The 22,857-nt window shown below is 45.7% G+C and overlaps 1 protein-coding gene across 1 annotated transcript in view; it reads right to left on the reverse strand.

Moving 5' to 3' along the window:
- Window positions 1–404: 404 nt before the first annotated feature.
- The window catches only part of stat5a (signal transducer and activator of transcription 5a), a 70,825-nt gene continuing 48,372 nt past the window's right edge, over window positions 405–22,857 (reverse strand). Inside the window, exons 6-20 of the mRNA XM_062533005.1 lie at window positions 20,681–20,855; window positions 16,424–16,554; window positions 16,019–16,170; window positions 15,379–15,534; window positions 13,588–13,767; window positions 12,920–13,007; window positions 11,763–11,885; window positions 11,129–11,221; window positions 9,614–9,820; window positions 7,900–7,994; window positions 7,061–7,203; window positions 5,721–5,876; window positions 5,491–5,542; window positions 3,970–4,074; window positions 405–3,241 (exon numbers count right to left, since the gene is read on the reverse strand). Coding sequence (XP_062388989.1) covers window positions 3,118–3,241; window positions 3,970–4,074; window positions 5,491–5,542; window positions 5,721–5,876; window positions 7,061–7,203; window positions 7,900–7,994; window positions 9,614–9,820; window positions 11,129–11,221; window positions 11,763–11,885; window positions 12,920–13,007; window positions 13,588–13,767; window positions 15,379–15,534; window positions 16,019–16,170; window positions 16,424–16,554; window positions 20,681–20,855 — 1,980 coding nt within the window. The 3' untranslated portion in view covers window positions 405–3,117. The remainder of the gene's footprint in view (window positions 3,242–3,969; window positions 4,075–5,490; window positions 5,543–5,720; window positions 5,877–7,060; window positions 7,204–7,899; window positions 7,995–9,613; window positions 9,821–11,128; window positions 11,222–11,762; window positions 11,886–12,919; window positions 13,008–13,587; window positions 13,768–15,378; window positions 15,535–16,018; window positions 16,171–16,423; window positions 16,555–20,680; window positions 20,856–22,857) is intronic.

The following is a 22,857-nucleotide window of genomic DNA, read 5'->3' on the forward strand; positions in this document are numbered from 1 at the left end:
GAATGGTTATTTGACTCATTTTGGGTCTCGCTTCCCCCTAGTGCCTGTGAGCAGAAAAAAACATGCTTGCAAGTTTGTGCCATCGGGCCAGTGGCACTGACAGACATAAAGTCTCCAGCCTCGCGATCATGTTCATGAAAAGGCAGGCTGACCGATTGAGGACTGTTGTAAAATATAACAATAAGCTCTGCAGAGAAACCTGCAGGCGTAAAATGAGCAAAAACGAAAAACGAAAACAACTAAGAAATCACCAAACCTGCATAGTTCCTCTTTAATTCAGCATAGCAAAGTGAAAAACTATTAATAAAATAAAATGGCATCTCTGATGGAACTGATTGTCCATCATTATATGTTAGATTTATATATAATACATTTCATTTAGAGCAGGAGTTCTGTCACTGAAATTATTTAGAAAACTTTATTTATTTGAATTGCTGTTTTTTCTTGGACATATCCAAACACTAAAACCAAAAAACCACAAAATAGGACAAACATAAAACAGGAATCACAGATGCTACACGCAAAACATTCACACACACTCTCTCTTTTTCACACAAACACACACACACACACGCACACGCACACGCACACGCACACGCACACGCACACGCACACACACACACACACACACACACAAGGACAAACCATTCACACAAGAGTAGACATAGCACACTCACGCATAGAATGTGTCCACTTACAGCATGATGAAAACAAGGTACAGGCAAAACAAGACAGATCAGAGTCAAGAGAAAAACAAGAACAATAAAAAAAAGACTTATCACCAGACTTCTTTACTTGACAATCTTGTTTTTTGTCTTCAATCTCGTTTTTTTTGTCTTCATCTACAACCTTCATGAAATATAGAGTATAACACTAACTTGAAACAACAGAGACAGGGAGTGGGTGGGTGGGTGGGGGTTAATAAGGATTGTTGACAAGTGTTCAAATCAGCTTAGTCATGAGACCACTTGTGAAGCCTCTACTCTGCCACACTTCCTGAAGCTCTTGTGTAAGGGCAGCCACTTGGTGTTAATGCGCTAATGCAGACTGTGTGCAACTGAAATAGCCTCCACATCAGTGAACCGCTTGGCCCGGAGCACAGTGGGCACACACGGGCCAATCCCAACTTGGGGGCAAAATCAAAACAGGCGAGGCTCACGGGAGGAATATATTTGAACCACACGGGCATAAAGTCTGCAACTCGTCGGGCTGGTGGTTCTGCAAGGGTACTGAGACACACACACACACACACACACACACACACACACACACACACACACACACACACACACACACACACACACACACACACACACACACACACACACACACAGAGTGGTGGCCTTCCAGGCCAGTGCACAGGTGACAGATTAAAAGGGCATGACTATGAGATTTGTGTACTACTGTAAAGTGTTGTGTACTAAAGAAATAGATTGCATTAGCATTGACCTGTACAAAGATAAAGTCATGTCTTTGCATGTTTAGGATTAGTCCTTTTTTTCTCAATATTTTCACAGATCTGTCCAATACTTCCTCCTGAGTGGTGTGTGTGTGTGTGTGTGTGTGTGTGTGTGTTTGTGTGTGTGTGTGTAGGTGAAGAGCATCTTGTACTTACAGGGAGACAAACTGAGAGGGAGAAGTGTGTGTGTGTGTGTGTGTGTGTGTGTGTGTGTGTGTGTGTGTGTGTGTGTGTGTGTGTGTGTGTGCATTCGTGAATGTGTATGAAAGAAAGAGAGATAGAGAGAAAAAAAATCTGAGCAAGATTGAGTGCAGAGAGTGTATGAGAGAGAGATAGAGAGAAAGGGGGTGAAGGAGGCAGAGAGAGTGTCCAAACTCTGACACTGAGAAATCACTCTTCTATCGAGGTCTGCCATCTTCCATCCCTCATCACCTTATCAAATGTTCTAGCACATTCTAATGTTATCTCCAATCCCCCATCTCCCTAATGATGGTTCCAGTATGTTCTAATGTCATATTGGGTCTCCAGCACAGTGTCAACAGTCACAGTTCAGGTCTTCAGCAAGCATGGATGCATAGTGCAGAAAGCTTTTGACAACTGATCTTTAAAGAAAAAAAAACTTCCTACAGTTGCAAATTGTTCCACCATCAAATATAGACGTGAACCTTAGGCTACTTTACACCATAAGCGTCCAATGTGGATTTGTGCAAATGCAACCCATACACACTGAATAAAGGCGTTTCAGTTTCTAAAAGGATGGGCGTATTTAGCACTCCCCAAGGGGATTCAGTTTACACCTCCATCATCGAAATTGCTTTCTTCTTCACTCTAAGCCATGTTGTAGGGCTTAAGCCAACGCGGCCAGTCACAGTTACTACAGCAAGCGGAGAGGGCCAGAAGGCCCAGGTGCGGAGATCAAAGGCATAAAGGGAGACAAGAGCGGCGGCCGGCAGGGCTGGACTGAAGATAGGAACTCTTGGACAGGGAGAGTGTCATATCTGGACTAGTCAACAGAGTCAAGAGAAGCACACGGACTGCAGGGAGGGAGTCAGACTGAGGACAGAGGGTGAGAATGTCCGTGTGTGTGTGCGTGTGTGTATGTGTGTGAGTGAGTGTGTGGAGACAAGCATACACATTGTCAGACAAGGCAGATCAGAGGCTATCCTTCACAACACCTTATCAGAGGACAGTTACTATCATGAAGTAACAACACCTGGATTTGAAAAAGAAAGACATTTCTGAACTCTCAATGCATTATCTTGGATATTTCAGTCACGGACAGTAATACAACAAAAAGAACATGCATGTGCTTGTTTGGATTTCTCTTGGCATGATCAAATGGCCGGCGAATGTCATGTTCACTACTGCTGTACTGTAGCATATTGTACTGTATGTAGCTTTAGGCCTTATGATCGTGTCTCTCTCTCTCTGGCATATCTGGGGCCATACAAAAAGAGGCAGGCAGCAAGCATGCTGGAAACAAAAACAAAAATACTCAATTTCACAACCATTATCAACATTTCACATCGGCGCCAATGCAGTGATAGAGACACAGGTGCGACAACGGCAGCAGGAGACGCAGACCATCCTGGGGGGGGGGGGGGGGGATGCAGTGAGGGGGCGGCGAGGGCTGAGGTAAGAGGTCAAGAGGTCAGCGGTCAGGACTGCTGGCCGCTCCACTGGCTCTCGATCGGTCGGCGTAACAGCTCCTCCACGTGCCGCGCTACATCCATGGTGTCGTCCAGGTCGAAGTCGCCGTCAGTGTCCAGCATGGGGTCACTCCTGGGGAGGAGGCGGAGGTAGAGAGCAGAGGGTTTACACACACAGTGGTCACTCACAGACAAGGGGGAAAGATCACCCTGCTCCATCTGCACCAATTGCATTCTAAATCTTCTAGCTGCTCTAAGGGCTACTGCGTTCCAAAGTGAAGAACATCCTAATTGACGAAGTTGAGGCCAAGGTTACATCAACTGAACAACATACCTGCACTTAGATCTTAGTTTGCAAAGCACATCCAAGAAATGCACAGATTTCAATAAGAATTAAAAAAATATCTGTACAGACTGGAAATCAGAGATGGCTGACTTTGCTGTTGGTCATCCAGTAGCTGAAACTATCCAGGCCTACTTACTGTAGCTGGGCTGTGAACTGTGCTAACTCATCCCACCCACTCAGGCTTTACAGTACAGTACACAGTGTCTAAGGTCCTATCAGACAACAAACACATGTCAGGATTAATCGCTGATTTGGTGCAAGGCGTGTCAATGAACTCACAGCTGTGAGCTGAATTCCTGTCACACAGGCAACACACACACACACACACACACACACACACGCCCTGCTATCAGCTGAAAGGGCAGTAAGTTGTGAAACTGTCCACTGTAACATTTGTAATGTCTGTAGGATCTAGCCAGGGCCCGCTCAGTTATCAAATAATGCAGTGAGACGCTGTACAAACATGCACCTGGCGACCCTGTGGGTCTAGATGCGGCACCTTGTTCTATACTCACATGGGTGGGTAGAGGCCGTAGCTGTGTGGATGATTAACAGCAGGTGATGCAGCGTGATCCATGTAGGTTGGGTTGACTGCTGGGTCGGCATTGGCTGTTGTGAATCTAAACGCAAAAAACACACACAGGGACACATATGGGCCTCCGTACATATGCAGTGTATATGTGCACAAAGAAAACAGACAGGTATCAACACTGAGCTTTCAGCCACACAGCAACAAGTGTTCACCTGATCAGGACTTCACATTTGGAGCAACCTCTCACATGTGGACTCAGCCTCTCACATGTGCAGAGCAGCTTGGTTGTGGGCCTTGCTAATACTGCCAGGAATACCTGCCACTACTAATGACAACAGCTTTAAAAGCCTACAGTGCAGTTCGGTGCTTCTTTCTTCTGCTACTGGCTCCTCCTACATTCGTATCATAAACAACTGTTGTGAATACCACTCATGGCCTGCGCCCTTCCTGAAGGATAGGAACCGGACAGATAATCTCAGAAGAGCCATGTTGAATGACAAGGTACTATGATATCAGAGAAATGGCACAATTGCCATAAAGCTATTTGTAATTCTCCGGGTTGGGGGAGAGCAGTTCCGAGGCTGCTTCTCCGTAGACGGGTAGAGTAGGCCTATGGCTGCGGAAGGCACGCCATTTTCCCTATTACAAGCTACTTTATCATCAAAATGACTTCTACCATATTAAAGGGACACTTCACCGATTCACATTACAGTAATTTCCCGCATATAAGCCGCATTGTGTATAAGCCGCAGGACAGTGTTTCATTCAAGTTAAAAGAAACAACACCATATTAACACTAACTGCCCCCCTATATTAACCTCATAGTTGAAGAAATCTAGCAAAATCAATGTATAAGCCGCGGTTAATAGTTGGGAAATTACGGTAAGCTTTGTATCTTTAGAAAACCAGTCATGTTTTTGAATGGTCGTGCATCATACCCTCAGTTGGCCTTGAGATGGAAGAAATACGGATTTCAATGAAACCCATGAATAGGACTGATGATTGATTTTTACATCATAGAAAGCAGCAAGTCCAACATTGAAATCTGTATTTCTCCCATCTCAAGGCAAACTGAGGGAATAATGCATGACCATTCAAAAACATGACTGGTTTTCTAAAGATACAAAGCTTAGGCCTAATGCTAATCGGTGAAGTGTCCCTTTAAGGTAAAACCATTTTGGCTTGGGTCGCAGTGACTTTTATTGAACATAGCATATCACTCCCTCAGTAACTCCTAAAGCTAATGACACTAACACTGCTGCCACGGTCAACAGCGGCAAATGCAGCTAAGTAGGAGGATGTCCCTGTGGTGACAATTAATGCCTGAGTGTCTCTGACCCGCTGCTGAGGCTAATGGGCTAATGCTGATGCTGACTAGCGCATTAGCTATGCTAATAATAATGATGCTAGTTGTATGCAGAGGAGAGGAGGCGGAGGGGGACTTAATGACTGATCAGCATTCTCTACTGGAGCTGATGAAGGGGAAAAGAGGACACAAACTTACTCTGGCACAACTTGTTTGATTTGAGGTTTGACGTAGCCATCCACTGCTTTGGCTGCAGAGTTGAGACAGTGTGTGAAAGTGACAAAGAGAACAAGAAAGGAAGAAAAGACATTAAATGAATCATTTTCATTTTGACTGCATTGGTATAGGACTCTCATCCTCAGCAGAACCCTTGTGTTTGAAATGCATAATTCCCATTGGAGATAATGGATAGCAAAATGGCTGCTTACAGAGAGGTGGGGTGTAGTATTTGGAGAAGACCTCATCCTTGGGCCGGTCAGGATAGAGGTAGAGCAGGTGGTTCAGGTCACTAATGCGGTCTGCCAGCGAGCGGATGGAGAAGTCTTTGGTTGTGTAGGGCATGAGGTTCCACACCATACGCTCTCCTGACAGACAAACAGAGCAATGCATGATGAGATCAAATCGTGAGAGTGTGAATTTAAGTGTACTGTATGTGTGTGGTACGGGTAGGAGATTTGACTGGTTTACCCTGTAGGCTTGATGTGCTTGTCTTGTATTACTTGTCAAAATGGGAATAGAGAATGACATAGGCTTACTGGGTCCTGCATGTTCTCAAAACTACTATCACTACAATTTCTATTGCAGGGACCCTCAGAACATCACACAAAACTCTCATATTCATCATATAATATTGTCCCCTGCAGTTGACATCAGTATTTGCCAGCTGAGAATATGAACTAGGGTGTGGAGGTGCACTGTGCTTCAGTGCTAAAGGTCTCGCGGGCTGCTAAAAATCTGCCTGGCTATTGGTAGAAGTCTCTCCATTTTTGTCGGGAACATCATGTGCTTGGGTGGGGATGGTGATGGGGATCCAGGAGAGTGGGGAGATGGGGATCCTGGGGAGTTTGATTTGGTGGGGTGGTTATTGGGTGTGAGTGGTGATGGGAAATCTGATTCCAGAAAAGGTTAAAATTGTCAATAAAATTCATCCCAACTGAAAAGCATGTTTTTGCGAGCCAGGTCCCTCTGCTGGGAGTGGGCCGCTGATGAAAGTTTGCAATCCAAGCTCAAATAGGGCAGTGAAAGGCTCCTTGAAATCTTCTTGGACATACAGTTGTTCTTTGTAAATGTAATTTGCTCCAACATGCACAATGATGTGCTTGATAGTTGCATATTTTGACACCAGTTCTGCAAGTTTGTTTTTTGTGTCAGACACTGGAACATTTGAGAAGCAGCATACAACCATCCTTTCCCCATTTAAAAGTCGCCTAGAACGGGGGATGTGGGATGAACAGGTGCCGAGTGTTGCTTCTTGTCTGTGCCCATCTTTCTGTTGTTGTGGTTTGATCGCTGCCTGTTGTGGGTTTTTTTCCCTGGAAAATTCCTCCCTCACGTCCTAGAGGCATTCAAATCTGTTCCATCATTTTAGGGGCTCTGGGTCTCTCTTAGGACCACAAGCCCTCTAGCAGTTTGATGATCTGTCTGTATTTCTGATACGAAGCCTGGAGTTAACATCTGAGTTTACGTGTGTGTGTGTGTGTGTGTAAGAAGAGAGAGAGAGAGAGAGAGAGAGAGAGAGAGAGAGAGAGAGCGCAAGAGAGAGAGCTACCTGCTTTGTTGGGGTTCTCAGCCACCCAGGCAATGGTGATGCCGCCGATCTCTGAGTCACTGAAGCGTAGCAAGAAGGTGCCGTTGGGTTTGGACATCAGCATGTCCTGGGCCTGGTGCTTGTTCACGAAGCCGAGGATCGCACTGGAGGACAACACACACGGAACCATCAGCAAACAGATACAGACACACACACACACACACACACACACACACACACACACAAAAAGAAATACATGTACATCCATAAATCATACATGAACGTACAAAAGTGAATAGAATGCATAATAAGAGAGAGATATAATGGTAGAGCTGACATGTGCCCCGGCATACTGTAAACATGCCTGCAGCCGCATTCTGTCCATTATAGTCATGTGTTCATGTGAGCATTGTATGTTCTTGGAATGCTGGACAACATCTGACAACACAGCCAATAATCCACCTATAGGTACATGCATAGCTACTAGATCCTGTTTCCATGGCGAAAGAGGTAAAGTGTTTGCTACATGGGGCTTTTTGCTTGTGAGTGGACAAGGGTTTAAGCAAGTGGACAGGATTGGCTAGCAACATGGGAGATCAAGGTAGGCACACATAATGTCCAAGCACTCAAAAAGACACATCAAAAAACATAATCAAGCATCCACTGCTAAACCAAAGCCAAAAAACTTCCTTTTTCTCCAAATCATCTTCCATTATTATTGATATGTACACATTCATTCTCAATGCCTTTCATTGGAGTATGTCATTGGGGAATGTATATGTTATTTATAGATGTTTAAGTAAAATACTGGGATTCCACATAAGCACAGAGAGTAGTGCTCTGCTCTACCCATCTCTTACCCATCGTTCCAGTGAGGCTTCAGGTGTTTCTTAGTGAGTTCCATGACACCGTCAAACCACTGCCAGAAGGTGAAGTTTCTCATTTGCAGACTTTCCTGAAGGGAAAGGGATTAAAACGTAATTTGTGAAGATGTAAAACGACACCTTAGAGATGATATCTGAAATTGAAGTAATGAAAGGTACTGTACATAGATACATAACACAACAAGATGACACCCTCGTCTCATGAAGCACCAAGATGAGATAAGGGTCACAATCTACACGAATGAGCAAACAGACGCAGCATGTTTAGCAAGACCTCCTCCCTGCAGCGGGCCTTTGAGGATGCCAATGTGAAACAAGCCTTGAGTAACTAGCCGTCCAACCCAACAGGGAAGGTGAGATCAGAGCTCTCGCCGTGAACCAAAGGCCATGGTGGAACAGCGGAGACGCGCACACATGCTGTGATGAATCAGAGAGGACCCATGTGATGACCAATCCTAGTGTGGAGACATCTGTGTCTGCTTACACATATACATAGTGGGCGATTGGGACTTCATTAAGAGGTAAAGCAGCTGAAGGCAGAGAAATAATATTTCACAGACATGTCTAAAAAATAACCTCATTATTTCAAGATCACAGGAGGACCCAAAGACCCCCCCCCCCCCCCTCCCCCCCGCATCACTAAGTAAGCGCAGAATACACTGTACCAATTGTTACAGCTATTTCTGTCCCAAGCAGACACGCTCAGAAAACAGACCAATGAAACAGCATCAAAAAACAACACTCATTCAACCAAACTGCATTAGATGTGTCCACTGCCCTGGGCGAGTGACCAATCAATCCCTCACGGCAGCACGATATGAAAGATATGCTGAAACGAGGCCTAACTGGCCTGATGAGGAGCTTTATTCCTGCTTTTGAGTCTGGAGCATGAGTTTAATCTGCAGGCTGATATCTGTCCTGCTGCTGGACACAGCCATGACCGGCTAATCAAAGGAGACACAGACCGCATGCGCCGCCCCACTCTCATTTAATAGGCTGACTTTAACAGGAATCACGGTGGCCAGGACTAAATGCATTAGGCACTGTCCAGTTCACGAGGTCTGTCTATAACCCCTCTCTCTCTCTTTCTCTCTCTCTCTCTCTCTCTTATAACCCCTCTCCCTCTCTCTTTCTCTCTCTCTATTACCCCCCTCTGTCTCTTCCTCTCTGCATGCAATGTTTTCATCTAGATCATGATGTCCTCAGGAAGAACACAACTTCAGCTATTACCAGAATAAAATGTCTCAAACACATGCACCTATCAACACATAAATCTAACCCCTCCCAGATAAAAAACATACATGTACAGTATCTGTGTGTGTGTGTGTGTGTGTGTGTGTGTGTGTGTGTGTGCGTGTGTGTGTGTGTGTGTGTGTGTGTGTGTGTGTGTGTGTAAAGTACACATGAGTTTTTTGTCATTGAGTACCTACTGAATGTGTTTTCTCTTTTTCAGATTTTCAGAGCTAGAACGTTGATTGCTACGCCATGTAACACATCATGACCTTACCAAGACTGCACGGCAAACGTTTTTTTGGGTCGCACTGAATCAGGGCTCAAACCAGGACAAAGCCACTACAAGGCTCTCAGACTGTGACTGCTGCATTCCCTCAAAGCCCAGGTCAGAGGTGTACAGTATAAGGTGACAGTAATTCAGAAGCCCCCATGTGATGAGGTGGCTCGCCCATCTCACCCTGTTGAACTGGGACCAGGTCATGGTGATGTTGCGGTAGTCTTCAGGGTTGCTGCTGGAGCCGTTGAAGGCCTTCTGGGCCAGGAAGACCAGGTTCTCCTCCGACAGGCCCCGGGTGCTCTGCACCTCCGCTTTGTACTTCATGTTGAGGGCCTCGCACAGCTGAGACCACAGCACCTTATCAGGCACTATGAAGGGCACCCGGCCCTGTGCCCCACACACAGAGAGAGAGAGACAAGACAGGGAGAAGAGAACAGGAGTCAGCTCCAGCAGTCCTGACTCTACCGCTACACTACTGCTCTACAGTCTAGGTCTAGGGCTCATCTCACATGGAGTCAAGTCATGAGGCAACTTAGATCTCAAAGCCTAAGTTTAAGCAAAAGGCCATAATTCTTTTTACCTTTACAAATAACAGCTTCAAACTCTCATTCTAATGGCACACACTGACTTACAATAAGGAGAATAGAGTCTGTCACACTTTATTTAAACTAGCTGGGTACCCTTTTAGTGATAAGTAGATACCAAATAAATTGCTGAAAAGGAGAATTCCTACATCATGTTGTGAAAAGACATTTACTGAACAGCTTGAATGTCATTTTGGAAGAATTTGAAATCCACTCTGAAACCCATATCAGGCTCTTAATAAGTGAGTCTCCAGATTTTTGTTCTGGTAAATTTCCTTTCCTTCTTGAAGGACAGAGGAAAAATGCGAGAGCATTACACATTCACCTCAAGCCTGGAGAAAAAAAAGACTTGATCTCATTCAGAAAGAGGAGAAAGAATTCTTGTGGCCGGGCCCACTGTAAAATGCACACGTTCCTCCTCCTCCTCCTCCTCCACCTCCTCCTCCTCCTCCTCCTCCTCGTCAGAGACTTCCATTGAGCCTATTCACAAGACAGCTGATTCATGACTTCTCTCTGACATTCTTGTGCTCATCTTACGTGGGGGTGACACAATTAAGCGCTCTTGCCAAGATGCAAGTTTACCCCCACTTAGCAACATCAACATGAGAAAAAAAACCCTGATCAAATGCTTCATAATGTGTTTTTTCAAAATCAATTTGACAAATGAATTTCTCAGTCAGCCATCAAGAGCCCAGTGCATGCACAGATACAGTAAATACAGCACAGTCAGTGAGGACCAACCTTTCCTGTTATTCAGTGCAGACTCTCACCATGGGTCCTTTGAATACCGCATCAGAAGGATGCAGCCATACATGTCTAAAGTGGATCCTACTACCTACTGTACTACTACCTACTATCATTTTAGGTTGGCCTAAAACTAATGGTTTGAAATTCTATAAAAATCTAGATTATTATTATTTTGTCTTCATGTTTTAATGTAGCGTCCTGTATGAAAGTATGAGAGTGAGTAGCCTAAAAGTCAGTGTGCTTGGGTTCATTTCTGTCCATCATCACTGTTCTCATGGCCTTCCGCTGTGGAACAACAATCAGCAATAACTGAAAGACACAAAAAGGTGCTGACGGACTGGACCCGCCACGGCGCCCAACTCACCGGCTCAGCGAAAGCGTTGTCCCACAGGACCGTTGCCGTGGCGTTGTTGTCCTGGCTACCGTGAACAATGACCACCACAGGTAGGGAGAGTGTCTGCAGGGAGGGGGGGACAAGAGGGACAGATTGAAGAACAGAAAAGAAAAGGAAGCAAACGAATGAAGAAAGAAGGCCTGTGCAGGTCACGCCCTCTGTCTGCTTCTAAAAGAATAAGTGTGTCCCCGTAGACGGCCCAGCACCCCCTGTTCTCACTGCTCTAACTCTCTCCTCTCTGGACACTGGAGGGGGAACAATGTCCAGGTCAGAGGGTGACTGGCCACAAAGCACTCCCTGGGCAGTGACAAATTGGCTGCACCCCGTGCACTGGAGCTGTGCGCACTTGAGAGCAAAACGGTTGCTAAGTGGTGGTGCTGGCGTTGGAGACGGAGCTTTGCTCTGAGAGGCCAACAGGAAGGAGGAGGAGAAGGAGAAAAAGCCACAAAGACTACACGGCTTTTGACACAAAGCTCTTTCACAGTGTATAAAGTGCTGTGGGTTCACCTAAGGCAATCAGAGCACAACAGATCTCCTCCTCCTCCTCCTCCTCCTCCTCCTCCTCCTCTGTCACTCTCAGAGATCTCCTGAAGCGCTGGCTCACCTTCACCTGAAACACCAGCTCGTTGCCGCCCACGCTGAACTGCGACTCAAACAGGATGGTGAACTTCTCCTCCGTCACCGACTCGGCTCCCCGGCGGTCCGAGCGCTTGATCCGCTTCAGGGACTACAGGAGGAGAAAACCAGGGTCAAGGGTCAAAATGAGACATCAATAGGATCGTCTATTCTAATAAGCAGTACTGTCCACCTTTCAATAAGCAATACAGCCCATCTCATTTCATGACAATGGAGGCTTGGCTTTTGCTTGCCTTTCATCTCAAGGCTAAATCCAACAGACTCTTCAATTCTTCAAATGTGATCTGAGCCCAGTGTTGATGGATCAGTGCCTTTGTGAAAGAGGCACTTTTATCTATTGGATTATATAACATTCGAATCCCATTGCTGCCAACCTTGAGATGAAACTGGCCCTCAGAGGAGGCTTGTTTTGTCAGTAGTTGTTGACACACACTTGACATGGCGGTCTCCTCACACGTAAAAATCTTCCGGCTGCCTTAACCCTTTGCATACCCCCCCAACCACACACACACACACACACACACACACCACCCCCACTGTAACAGGATTGTGCAAAATTCAGAATTGAATTGAGAATGACTCCTAAATTCCAATTCAATTCTTGAGCTGGAATTAAATTTGAATTGAGGTCAAAAACAGGATGTAGAATTACAATTTGAATTTGAATTAGAGGAAGTAGAATTGAAATGTAATGACATTCAAAGAATTGAATTCTTGAATTCATAATACATAATTTAAGGGTAGTGTTTAACAAGTTTCACAAAATATGTCAGATATGATCGCAACAACCACACAACTTATAATTGTAATAAACAGTAATCAATTACTATATTTCCAAAGTAACCCTCCCAAAACTGTATGATATGAGATTCAACACATTCTTCCTGTTGTGTGACTGTGAAATTGTTTTGAATGGCCATGAATTGAATTCCACTTCCAGTCATTCTAATTCCAATTCCAATTCAACTCCCTGTGGGGTGGGGCCAATTCAATTCCAATTCCAATGCATGAACTGAATGGAGGCCAATTGTAACATTGGTAATGGTGCACAAGGCTGCAGTGTGAACGAGGCCAGCGCAGCACTGAGGTGTGTGGGGCCGCCAGAGGGGGCGCTCTCCGTCTCACCATGTTTCTGAAGTGGGCACTGAGCGTGCCCGTGGTCTGGTGGTACTCCATCACACAGTTGTTGTTGAGGATCTCTCCACTGCTGTCACTGAGGAGGGAGAACCAGAGCGCAGGAGGGGAGGGGAGGAAGGAGGGAATATGGGGATTTAGAGAGAGAGAGGGAGAGAAAAAGGACGAGAGAGAGAGGGAGGGAGAGATAAAGACAGAGAAAGGGGGTCGGCAAAGAGAGAGGGAGAGGGAAGGAGAGGAAAGAGAGGGATGAAGGAGAGATGAATCACACTGAAAGATTCATGAGCAGGACTAGACTAGACTGCCTTTGTGCCATTTGGCCTGTTCTACATTATCCTGTCACATAGCAGGCTCTGACACACTCCATGACACAGGATGCCTGCCTGAGTTTGTGTGTGTGTGTGTGTATTGCATGTGAACAAGGATGCGTGCTGCATCCATGTATTACATAAATAGTGTGTTGTACATAAATATGTGCTTCTCTGTACGTGAACTGCACAGTTGTATGTCCAGCGCATGGCTGAGGACATATGTATGGTGCATGTTGTTCTTGCCTTTGAGCATTTGTATGTACATACAGTATATGTACATCTTCAATGCATGCAGTAGGTGTGTGTGTGTGTGTGTGTGTGTGTGTGTGTGTGTGTGTGTGAACTCACTTCCTGGTGTTCTCGTTCTTGAGCAGGGCTTTGGCCTGCTGCTCGCTGATGATGGTGGCCTTGACCTGCGGCGGGTTCATGTGCACGTTGAGCTTGCCCCCCACCAGCAGACGCACCGTCGCCGCAAACTTGGTCTGGGTCTTCAGCACCTGGGGGGGCTGCTTCTCTATGATGAAGGTGCTGCGCACACACACACACACACACACACACACACACACACACACACACACACACACACACACACACAAAAATAACAACGAAAACAGCAACACATTACATTCTTTCATACATTGCTGTGGATTTCCCAGTTCAAGATAAATCCAGCTCAGTCAGGAGGAAATCCTTTTCAAGCACTCAGTCCTCCTCTACAAAGGCCAGCAGTACAAGAGGCCCATACTGTACTGTACTGTACTGCACAGAGTCACACAGTTGTGCCTGCAGCCTCTGAGGTTCCCACTGCACAGTGCATGTTCACAACACACGCAGCTCTTCAGCACCAACATATTGTTCACACTGGCTGTGTGTGTGTGACTGGCTGCTGAACTGATCTGCCAGCCTGCTAGTCGGTTTGCTGGAGTACTTGTTATTGATCTTATTTCTTGAAAAGTAAAACAGCATAAATCAGATATAAAAGGAAGAGGAAGGGAGAGAGTGTGTGTGTGTGTGTGAGAGAGAGAGAGCACAAACAGAAACAGCACATCCAGTTTCTCTGCTTAGTCCCCCGAAAGTGACACATTGTCTGACATACATTCAATGAGACACTGATTGCTTTTCTATGTTGTGTTCTGCCCACAGCCAAAGGCAAAACACACACAGACACACACACATACACGCAGAAAGCACAGACACACACATGCCCGCACAAACACACACACACACACACACACACACACACACACACACACACACACACAGACACACACACACACAAACACAAACACATAGAAAGCACAGAGACACACACACTCATGGACACACACACACACACACACACACATAGGGTGTGTGAGTGCTTCTATTCCTGCCAGTGAGAGGCAGACACAGAGCTGAAGTTACTATGGCTCAGGAGCTGTATGGTTCATGGTCCCTGTGTCCCCTGGCGTCCCTGTGCGCTGCTCTCTGCTGCTCTAGATCAGAGTGGCGTCCCTGTGCGCTGCTCTCTGCTGCTCTACATCAGAGTGGCGTCCCTGTGCGCTGCTCTCTGCTGCTCTAGATCAGAGTGGCGTCCCTGTGCGCTGCTCTCTGCTGCTCTACATCAGAGTGGCGTCCCTGTGCGCTGCTCTCTGCTGCTCTAGATCAGAGTGGCGTCCCTGTGCGCTGCTCTATTTATTTGTTTATTTATTTAAAAGGGACAATGCACATCAATTAACATTCTTTGTTTACACTCAAAATGTAAATGTGCCAGAGTTGGCAAGAGAGCTAGTTTTCATCTGTAGTCCCTTGGCAGGTCAACACATCATCACAATACATTTTAAAAATAATGCTGCTCTCTGCTGCTCTAGATCAGAGTGGCCATCCATCTCATTCACAACCAGAACACAACACTACCCTCCTGTACATACTAACAAGCCACGTCACAGCACAGCCACTGCTGAACTATACCGTCACTCACCAGACATACTGTCTACATTCATATGAAACTGCCTTCCCACACGCACGCACACACACAACACACACACAGACACACACACACAGACACACACACACACACACACACAACACACACACACACACACACACACACACACACATAGAGACAGACGCGCGGGCCGCAGCCCACCCCAGACAGACCTGGTGACGAGGGCTGATATGATGTCTGTGATGGTGCCGTTGAGCTCGGTGAGCAGCTCCTCGATGGGGCCGGGGATGGGCAGCTGCTGCCGCAAGTGCTCCGCTCGCCTGATCTGCTGCCTGTTCTGCCAAATGGTCTCGGCCAGCTTCTCACACCTGTCAGTGCACACACACACACACACACACACACACACACGTGCACACGCACACACACACACACACACAACCACACAAAGCCACCCATGTACAGTAAATATGACCACAGGAGCCAAACCTCATGTATGCACTAGACGTCACACGGAGGTCTGTTGACTGTACACTGTGTACATGTGTAGTGTGCGCTCTACTCTGTACACCATATGCAACACTATACATGATGTACAGAATGCCTGTGTGTGTGTGTGTGTGTGTGTGTGTGTGTGTGTGTGTGTGTGTGTGTGTGTGTGTGTGTGTGTGTGTGTGTGTGTGTGTGTGTATGTCTGTGTGTGTGTGTGTGTGTGTGTGTGTGTATGAGTGTGTGAGACTCAGATGTATTCTTATGTCTCTGGGTGTGTGTGATTGTAAATCCGAGTGTGTTTTCATTTCTATGCACTATTTATTGTGTGTGTGTGTGTGTGTGTGTGTGTGTGTGTGTGTGTACCAGGACTGCAGGATGTCCAGGCCTCCTTCAGCAGGACCTCCGTTGCCGGCCAGCTGCTGGCGTCTCTTCCACTGGATGAGCTCGTCGTCCAGGATGACTGTCTGCTGCTTCCGCAGCATGGCCAATGTCTTTTGGTGCTTCTCAGCCAGGTCCTACACACACACACACACACACACACACACACACACACACACACACACACACAGAGAGCAGAGTGAAGGAGGAAATGGCTATTAGATTACAGGTGAGAGGTAACGTGACAAATAAAATCACCAATATGGATGGAAGTGTGAGTGTGTGTGTGTGTGTGTGTGTGTGTGTGTGTGTGTGTGTGTGTGTGTGTGTGTGTGTGTGTGTGTGTGTGTGTGTGTGTGTGTGTGTGTGTGAGTGAGAGAGGGCCGGTACCAGTCTGTATTTCTGTAGTGTATTGGCCTCCCTGGTGAGCCAGGCCTCCACTGTGGCTCTCTTGCTGAGCAGTGCTGGCTCTCTGAGCTGTCGCTCCGCAGGGGGGAGGGTAGCCAGACTGCTCAGCTGGGCTGCACACACACACACACACACACACACACACACACACACACACACACACACACACACACACATACACATATAGTGTATGCATGCAGCCATATTCACACAAACAGAAACACATGCATGACCAAAATACAAACAAACACACAAGCATACACACACAGGAGACAAGAAAGAGACAAGATTAGACCACATACATAAACACTCACCGCCGCAATTTAGCAGCTGTATACACAACGCAAATGCAACAACGTCTGATAACTCAGACCACACACACACACGCATCCACACATTCACACATTCATACACACACACACACACACACACACACACACACACACACACACACACACACACACACACAAACACACACACGATGCAATGACGCAATGGCATTACCAAGGTGTTAAAAAGTATTCCAGTTAGTGAAACCTTACTCTCAAAGAGCAAAACATCAGGCCAGATTTGCAAAATTACAAGTGCATTGACAGCCTCACAATTTTTTGCAAAACACTACACATATTTCTTTACTTTAGACACTGCAATCTCAGATAATGTCTTCACAATTTCACTACCATGTGAACAAAAACAAGAGCCAAACGTATCAGAGGAGATTGGAGAAACGTTGATGACCAAATTCAGGCAGGGTCTATGAAAGACTTGACTTCTTTGGCTTCACAAATGTTTCACTGCTCTTTCAATGCAGTATATTATCTGTTTAGAAATGATCTTTGGCTCTGGTTTCCATTACAAAATGCATTGAGTGTACCTCACAATGTGGAGAGAAAAACGTCCTCATTGTACAGGTCTGGTCGCATGTGCAAACAATGACTATATTGGGCTATATGCCCTACCCTGAACACTGTGCTTTCCATTTTGTTGATGTAGTGTGTGATGATGACAGCTCAGTAGTGTTTTTATTTGGACTGATGCGTGAATGATCTGAAGACATGGTTGTGCTTTGGTTCTGAGCACAGGTAAAACTTGCTAGGAGGTGATGGTTTAGCAAGAAGTGTTAGAGGTATTGTGAATGTAGCTTGAGAATGGGGGTTTGTGTTTACAGTTCTGAGAAAAGGGTGGAAGGTTTCAAAAAATGTATTTTAGCAATTGAAAAAAACAGTAAAACTGTATTAGTGAAAGTGGGCATAGTATGCATGCAAAAACATCATCAACCAATGTTAGCATGCTTGGATACATTAATCAATGCACATTAATTTACGTCAACATTATTCTATCATTAATACAAAGCCTTTATTCAACAAGGTTAGGCAAACTGGGAATTTGCATTTAATTTATTTTGAGGAATCTGTTTTGAAGTGTTTTGTTTCATTAATGTAAAGTGCCTGTAGATATGTTTTATCAATATGAGAACAGCCTGATTGGAATCACTAATTAAACATGACATTTATGAGAGCAATTGTGCACACATGTTTTTGTCTCCACCACGTAGTCTTGATGTGTGCACACTGCTCGGGTACATGGGGGCATGTTTTGTTTTTCTCTTCTGCGTGATCCTCAGCCTGCGCGGCTGGGTCTGTATGGAAATGAAATCAAACAGTGGCTAGTGGCTCGCAGTCCAGACTATGGAGCTGAACAGCATCCTGTATAAACGCATTGACAAGAGGGTTTTTACACGCTTGGAGACTCTTGTTTGTCTTCCCATAGACCTGTCAGATTTCACTGAATTCCACCTCAGCGTGGACTTCAGTTGTACAGCAGTCTGGTTTAAGTGCTGTATATGCTCACAGCACATGTCACCCAGGACCCCTCTCTCCCCATGGAGCCCAGAGGCAGGGTGGGTTTCATCCTCTCGGTTTGTGAGTACAGTTTCTCCCAGCACTACCAAACCAGTCAAATCTCTTACTCCTCCCTTCAACCCTGCCACCCCTGCCCTTCCCTAGGACACTTCCCTACCCCTCCTGTGTGCCACCCCTGCCCTTCCCTAGGACACTTCTCTATGCCTCCTGTGTGCCACCCCTGCCCTTCCCTAGGACACTTCTCTATGCCTCCTGTGTACATCAAGAAGTCACCTTCCCTTCCCTAGGACACTTCTCTACGCCTCCTGTCCTGTGTGCCACCCCTGCCCTTCCCTAGGACACTTCTCTATGCCTCCTGTGTGCCACCCCTGCCCTTCCGTAGGACACTTCTCTATGCCTCCTGTGTACATCAAGTGTCACCTTCATGTGTTTGACCTTGTGCCTTTCACTGTTTACTAACAAGTGTTTATCTGAGATTTGTCCAGCTCTATCACAAGGGCTCAAGCAGAGAAGCTGAGGGAACCCTACTGTTTTTGTAAGGATTACTATTACTATTACTATTACTATTACTATTACTATTACATATGTTTCTGTGCTAAAAGTGTTTGACTATGTAATGATGAATTTTATCTTAAATCTTTTGCCTCATATCTCAGAAACAGCGTGGCCTAGCCTAAAACAATTATTGTATCATTTTATGATCAGTCAAAATTCACCTGAGCATCATTCTGCCTCGCCATCATCAATGCCTCCTGACGTACTCACTGCTTGTAGGAGATGAAGTTCTATTTATATGAACTGCACTTCCTCAAACACAAGGCCTTCTCCTCTTGAGCAATCTCAACACGTCCATATAGACAACTGCATTAGGCAACTTCCACTCAGCTCCTGTGATTTGTGACAAGTGACATTACAAAAGATGTGTGGTCACATGTGTCCCTGACCACAAGTGGCCAGTGGTTTGAACGATCGGATCACATCGGATGAGTCTTGGGTGGCTGTTTACACTTGTATCCAGAACTGACCACTTGTGATCTGCTGCCAAGACAGGAAATAAGAGATAAAACCCCTTGGTCAATATGACCTTTTGTTTACAGTTCCAGTTTCAGTTCCATCTCCCGAGCTGTAATGCTAGTCATCAGCTAACCTGCTAGTGCTCAGGGTCTAGGGCTGGGACCTGCTAGTGCTCAGGGTCTAGGGCTGGGACCTGCTTGTGCTCAGGGTCTAGGGCTGGGACCTGCTAGTGTTCAGGGTCTAGGGCTGGGACCTGCTTGGGCCTCCGTGGCTGTGTGGGGGTGAAGTGCTGTTTTGAAGGCAGCTGACTTGACTTGATTCCCAAATGTAACAATCTCTCTGATATTTATGACAAAAGTGCCAACGTAAACAGACAATCCACTACATAACTTTGCCACTCACAGTCGCCACTATACGATAACATACAACTGAGAGTCCATTTGGACAAACTGCTTGGAGTCCATTTTGTGCTGCTTGCTGCTATACTAATCTATAATTTAAATTTAAAACAGTCCCATTTTTTTTATTTGAATCTTCTCATTTATTCATTCAAAGCCTTCCTATTTGATCTGACATTACAGCGCAGCATTATGGAGCTCAAGTGTGTTGTGTTGCCCAGCTGGCCCAGCAGTGCTGTGCTGAGCGCACGGAGTTGGCCAGACAGGGGCATTAACACTGGTGTCTGTGCTGCTTAGTGAGTGGACCAGGGGCTTACATGCATGGCCATTGTGTGACCTCACACTCTATTTATACAAGCTGAGTTCTCCCTCTCTCTCTCTCTCTCTCTCTCTCTCTCTCTCTCTCTCTCTCTCTCTCTCTCTCTCTCTCTCTCTCTCTCTCTCTCTGTGTGTGTTTGTATGTGTGTGTGCGCCAGGCTGCTGAGTTCTGTATAAGCTTAGGTCATGAGTCTTAACAAAGTTAATGAACATGAGAAGGTGTTAAGGGTCTAGGTGCAGCACATCAAGCCTCAGGCTCTCAGCGGGGAATGCTGGACACGGCGTGGCTCGTTCCGTGCTGAGCATGAGCCGTGTGTGCCGGTGCTATCTGAGCAGCAGTAGTGTATGAACGCTCTCACTGGCCCTGAGGAGAGGAGCCGGCGGGATCGCTACTGAGGCTGAACTCTGCTGCCCTGGCCACTGAAACCTTGGGGCTGAGTGCAGAGTTGTGCAAACTCCATGACATCTCTGTTTAAATTGTAAACAGTAAACAGTGGTGAGGATATGACTCTCTCGTGCCCTTATTTATGGCAGCTTAAGTGAGCGGGGTTTAGCAGACTCTTTTATCCAACGTGTCCGGATCTCGCAATCCAGGTATTGCCCCCAGGCCAACTGTGCGTGTGTGTGCGTGTGTGTGCAATTGTTACCCTGTATGCGCAGGCTCTCCTGGTACTGGATGATGAAGTACTCCTGGTTGTGCTGCAGCTTGCGGAGGTCGTTCTCGGTGTCCTGCGTCAGCACGCGCAGCTCCTCAAACAGCTGGTTGATCTGCTGGTACTTCTGGGACATGCTGTCCATCATCCCACCCACCGGGGAGCTCGACTGCCAATCACAACACAGAGTTCACCATGAGTGACGATTGGGCCTCAACTCTAATTGGTCTACCGCTGTACTAATTAGTGTAACCACTGTTAGCCTTCATAGTAAAACTATAATATTTAATAGATACATTTACAAATGTTTACAGTTTTTCTCAATTGCTTTGACATGCTTAAACTGGAATCCACTTGGTCTTCATTAACACCTTCTTTGCACAGCAGAGGTAACCTTTTGCAAATGTGATCACACATTTTTATTGGGTTCACACCTTTCTCACATCCTTTTGCAAAACAGTTCACACAGATGTCATTCAAAGACCCCATATTCTGTTGGTTTCCCTGCGCTAAACAAAAGGAAAACATCTATTCACAGGTGACAGAGATTCCTTGCATAAATCTGAATCTCTGATACACCGGTGTGAGTATCCTTTTCAATTCTTCAGTCAGCAAACATTCATTATCCATAAGATACCATGTCTGTTCTATGGTGCTATTTGCAAGTATGGGTTTAGAGAAAGTACTGTATTTGGTAAAGAAAACAGTACAAAAGCTGTCAAGTAAAGGTGCTTACTGTAGGTCTTACAGGTCAATGACAGTAACATCTTGGGAGGAATGAATACATTTTTTCACAGTGTTTATGATACCAGAAAAATTAGAAAGAAATGGCACAGACATAGCAAAAATGAAGGCTGAAACTCCTCATTTTGAGAACTATGTTTTGCATTTTGTTGTCCAGTGTCTAATGATTTATCGAAACCACACAGTGATATGTCAGCAAATTTGCTTTTGCTGCTTGTTTTAAATGTTTTGAGAGTGTAAGAACCTTTTGCAAGCAAAATGTGTCCTTTTGGCCAGAGGGCTTTTGCTTTGACCTGCGTGTTAATTGTTTTGAAAATATGATGTCAGAGTTGACACAAGCATTGAATTGATCAAGAAAAACTGTAATGAATTGACAACCATATTTAATTGATTAATTGATTTGAGCCGTCTTTAAGAAAAAAAGGACAAGATTTCCTGATGCATATCAGCATATATTTATATGTGATGGGCATATTCTCTGGCTATTTTGATTACCTACAGCTGTAAACTGAATATCTGTGGCGTAGACATAACAAGGTTAGGCAAACACTGATCTTTTTGCGGCCTGGGAAACACAGGTTGACATTCGTCACTATTTGCTGCTACTTTACGGACAAAACCGTTTAATTGCTTTATCAGGTAACTAATCACCAAATGAATCAACAATTAAGATAATCTGTAGCTGCAGGCCCATTAGGCATTAAGCAGTTAATGAGCTTCTTTTGTGGAGAGCAAGCCTGGCTCTTGTGATTGGCGCTGCCCTAGAGCACCTAGTTAAGGGAGCAGTTCTCTTATCTGTGAACGGCCACCTCTTATCTGGCCAACACACTGACCCCGGCCTCAGAACAACACGGGCTCCTTCCCCACCTCACGCCACTCACCAGAGCTTCATCTGGAGCCCTGGAGGAAGCAAGCGTATCCTCTATTGCCTTGTTGGGAGCCACAGTCACAAAGGAAGGAGGTGTAGATCAAGAGAATATGTGTGTGTGTGTGTGTGTGTGTGTGTGTGTGTGTGTGTGTGTGTGTGTGTGTGTGTGTGTGTGTGTGTGTGTGTGTGTGTGTGTGTGTGTGTGTGTGTGTGTGTGTGTGTGTGTGTGTGTGTGTGTGTGTGTGTGTGTGTGTGTGTGTGTGTGTGTGTGTGTGTGTGTGTGTGTGTGTGTGCGCGCACATGGTAATAATGGTTATGAATGTAGCTGTAGTCATATCAGTGTGAACAGTATGTGTATAAGCATACACTGCTCACATGTCTTCAAAGACTACACTTAGTGATGATTTCCATAATAATCTGTGTGTGCGTGAGTGAGTGTGTGTGTGTCCACATTTGTATGTGTGCCCGTGTCTGTGCATGTGTCAATGTCAATATTTGCTTTCATATATGCGTGGATCTCTGTAGGCAGCCATCTGCATATGAATGAACACATGTGGGT

Source organism: Sardina pilchardus, chromosome 3, assembly GCF_963854185.1.
Source record: "Sardina pilchardus chromosome 3, fSarPil1.1, whole genome shotgun sequence".
Lineage (NCBI taxonomy): Eukaryota > Metazoa > Chordata > Actinopteri > Clupeiformes > Clupeidae > Sardina > Sardina pilchardus.